We start from the raw sequence: 2,955 nt of genomic DNA on the forward strand, positions 1-2,955 counted from the left end.
AAACGTTTTACTTTTAAAATTAAAATCATAAACTTATAAACCTATACTAAAATCAAACTTAGATAAAAAAAAAACCTATAACTATGAACGAAATTGGAATTAAAATCCAAAAATCGCATTTCGAATACATGCACTGGTGCAGTGGTATTCAATGGGTCGTAAAAAAAAAATGAACGAAATGGTTTTTCCGTATTATTTAAAAATAAATTAAAGTTAAGTATTGACTTTGTTCTATAATATATAGAACGCAACCCCCAGGTATATTTATACAATAACATGCCGAGGAGCGTAAACTTATCTGACAACAGTTTATTAAATTGTTCGTAATTTGTATCGTATACGTATATTTGAACAATTTCAATCAAATATTCATAATAATCAGTTTCTACCTTGGTGTCATTTGAGTAGTACATGTATTTCAATCGATAGCATTAACCACAGACTTGTCAAAATCTCCCCAGATGGCCGAGTTGGAATACTGAGGTGTTGAAGAAGATGACTGTTGAGGTAAATCTAACTGCTCTGTTCTTATGCTGCTTTGTAATTTATTACGAAGTTGGGATATAGTCCTATTATATTTGTCCTCATTAAGTAAATTGTCTTCAATTCTGTCAAACCTAATCATCATCTTTTCTTTTAAAGTATTGGCCATATTCAGCACTTCTCTGGGTAAATTTGTGTCATTTATAAATGTCTGTGTAACTTTAAACATAGCTCTTACCATAATTATTTTTTTTGATATTGAAATATTTTTTTCTGCACTTATTTCAACAGTGGCATCATAAAAAATTTTCAACAACTCTTTTGATTTATCTACAACTTGCCATTCATTTGGAGTAAGTGAATTTAATTCGGTGTTGTTTAAAATGGCTAATGTTGCAATTATTGGCTCCTTTATTCTCAATATTCTATCGAACATATCAAAAGTTGAGTTCCACCGTGTTGGGCAATCTTGTTTCAACTTTAAAATTGGATTTCCGGTTTGTTTTTGATATTCCTGCAATTTAGCTAATGCACGAGAACTTCTTTTAAAGTAAGATACAATGTCTTTAATTTTTGTTACAACAGGCTCAATTTTACCCAATCCACAATGAACAATCAAATTGATATCATGCGCAAAACATGACAACCGTCTCCAATTGCATTTTTCAATTGCACTTTTAATATTTGCAGCATTGTCTGATACTACAACAGTTATACGCTGACTCAATCCCCACTCATCTACGGTATTTTTCAAAAACAAAGCTAAATTATCAGCTGTATGACTATCTTCAAAACTAGTACATGCTAACAAAACTGAAGATAATTCAGTGACATTATCTGGATCTATGAAATGAGCAGTTACTGCCAAAAAACTTTCATTATTCCTTGATGTCCATCCATCAGTTGTAAGACATACTGCAGATACATTTTTTAATTTATCTTTTACTCTTTGGACAACCATCTCATACATTTGGGGCAATAAACTATTAGAAACTGTTTTTCTTGAAGGAATTATGTAATTAGGGGACAGCATATTCAATAATTTTCTGAATTCTTTATCTTCGACTATGCTAAAGGGGTGATACTCTTTTACTATCATTTTTATTAATTGATGGTCAATTGATACAGATTTACACAATGGCAGAGGTCGATGAATGAAATTTGCTATAGATGATTGATAACTATTTTTGTTTTGAATTATTGAAGACGAAAATGTTGTAGAAGAATGAACTATTGCAGATGTAGATTGAGAAGCGGATGTCGATGGTTGTGGATTGTCAAGGTACTCAGAGTTTGATTCCTCTGCTACCTAAAAACAACCAACAATAATTTTTATATCTATATTTTATTTTATTAGTTTTATAATTTTTTAATTTGTGAATTTTTATTAAGAAATATAATATTTAGGCGTGACAAGCTTGAATGTTACGTTATTATTTATTATTATTTATTTATATTATAATTTATACCACAATTTTTAAAATGTTAAGTTTATTTTATAAATAATTAAATGTTATACATTACTTAACACATTTACAGAATGACAAAATTAAAATATTGTTAATACCTATGCAGTGAATATTATTTTTTATACTCTTAAAATTCATTTTTAGTGTTATTAAATTATAAAATGTGTACCTGTGGTGTTGATCTTTGCAGTGGAACTGTGACATGCTTTGTCTTTATGTGCCTTAAAAGATTGCCTGTTGATCCCCCAGAAAAACTTTTTTTTTCATTACAATAGTTGCATTTTGCCATATTCCCATTTGTAAGTGTGAAATGATTCCACACATTGCTACGTTTTTTGTACAATTGATTTGTTGATGAAGCCATGTTTATTCTAATTGTATAATTATTGTAATAAATATATTTTCTAATAATTTTTAAAAGATGGTATTTATATAATTTAAAGTGATTTAAGACTTACCTGTTTATTAATTATCATAAACCAATTATTAAGATAATTAATTTTAAAAGAATTGTAGAATAGTAATTTTTTTAAATGATAACTAATAATTTAATAATTTAAAACACTGAAATAAAATAAGATCACCAATCAATAAAAACAGAATACAATTCAATTTTTATGAAAAAATCTTAACATGTGAATTCAGCCAATATTGATTTGTTAATGAAACAAAAAATAAATCATATTGCATAATACATTTTTGTATTAAGTTGTAACATGCTGAAGCAAGTTTGGTTTTTGTTTTTGCAGATTTATGTTATGAAAGGATTTAATATACACTAAATACTGAATGTTAAATTACAGTATTATTGTTTTAATTCAAATAAAGTATATTTAATTTGATCTATGTCAATCTTAGTATTTTAAATATTTAGTTGGTAAACTCAGCATCATTTCAATATACCAACATCCAAGTTCTTACATTATACCATTGTTTGTAAATATTAAAAGTCAATTGTATTTATAATCAATGATTATAGTAATTTAACACTTATTTTACCTTT

The 2,955-nt window shown here is 27.1% G+C and overlaps 1 protein-coding gene across 1 annotated transcript; it reads right to left on the bottom strand.

Annotated features, from left to right (window-relative positions):
• Nucleotides 1-418: 418 nt before the first annotated feature.
• LOC132925641 (zinc finger BED domain-containing protein 4-like) lies at nt 419-2,316 on the bottom strand. The gene is made up of 2 exons (XM_060990016.1): nt 2,122-2,316; nt 419-1,792 (listed from the first exon to the last, which is right to left on the bottom strand). The coding sequence occupies exons 1-2, from the start codon at nt 2,314-2,316 to the stop codon at nt 419-421; spliced, it is 1,569 nt and encodes a 522-aa protein (XP_060845999.1).
• Nucleotides 2,317-2,955: the final 639 nt, after the last annotated feature.

The sequence above is a fragment of the Rhopalosiphum padi genome, chromosome 3, assembly GCF_020882245.1.
Source record: "Rhopalosiphum padi isolate XX-2018 chromosome 3, ASM2088224v1, whole genome shotgun sequence".
Taxonomy (NCBI): domain Eukaryota; kingdom Metazoa; phylum Arthropoda; class Insecta; order Hemiptera; family Aphididae; genus Rhopalosiphum; species Rhopalosiphum padi.

Excerpts from the sequence above, each read along its gene's own strand:
- LOC132925641 (XM_060990016.1), bottom strand. The coding sequence starts at position 2,316 with ATGGCTTCATCAACAAATCAATTGTACAAAAAACGTAGCAATGTGTGG. Across the intron at positions 1,793-2,121 it reads TGCAAAGATCAACACCACAG|GTAGCAGAGGAATCAAACTC; the intron begins GTACACATTTTA and ends GGTTGTTTTTAG.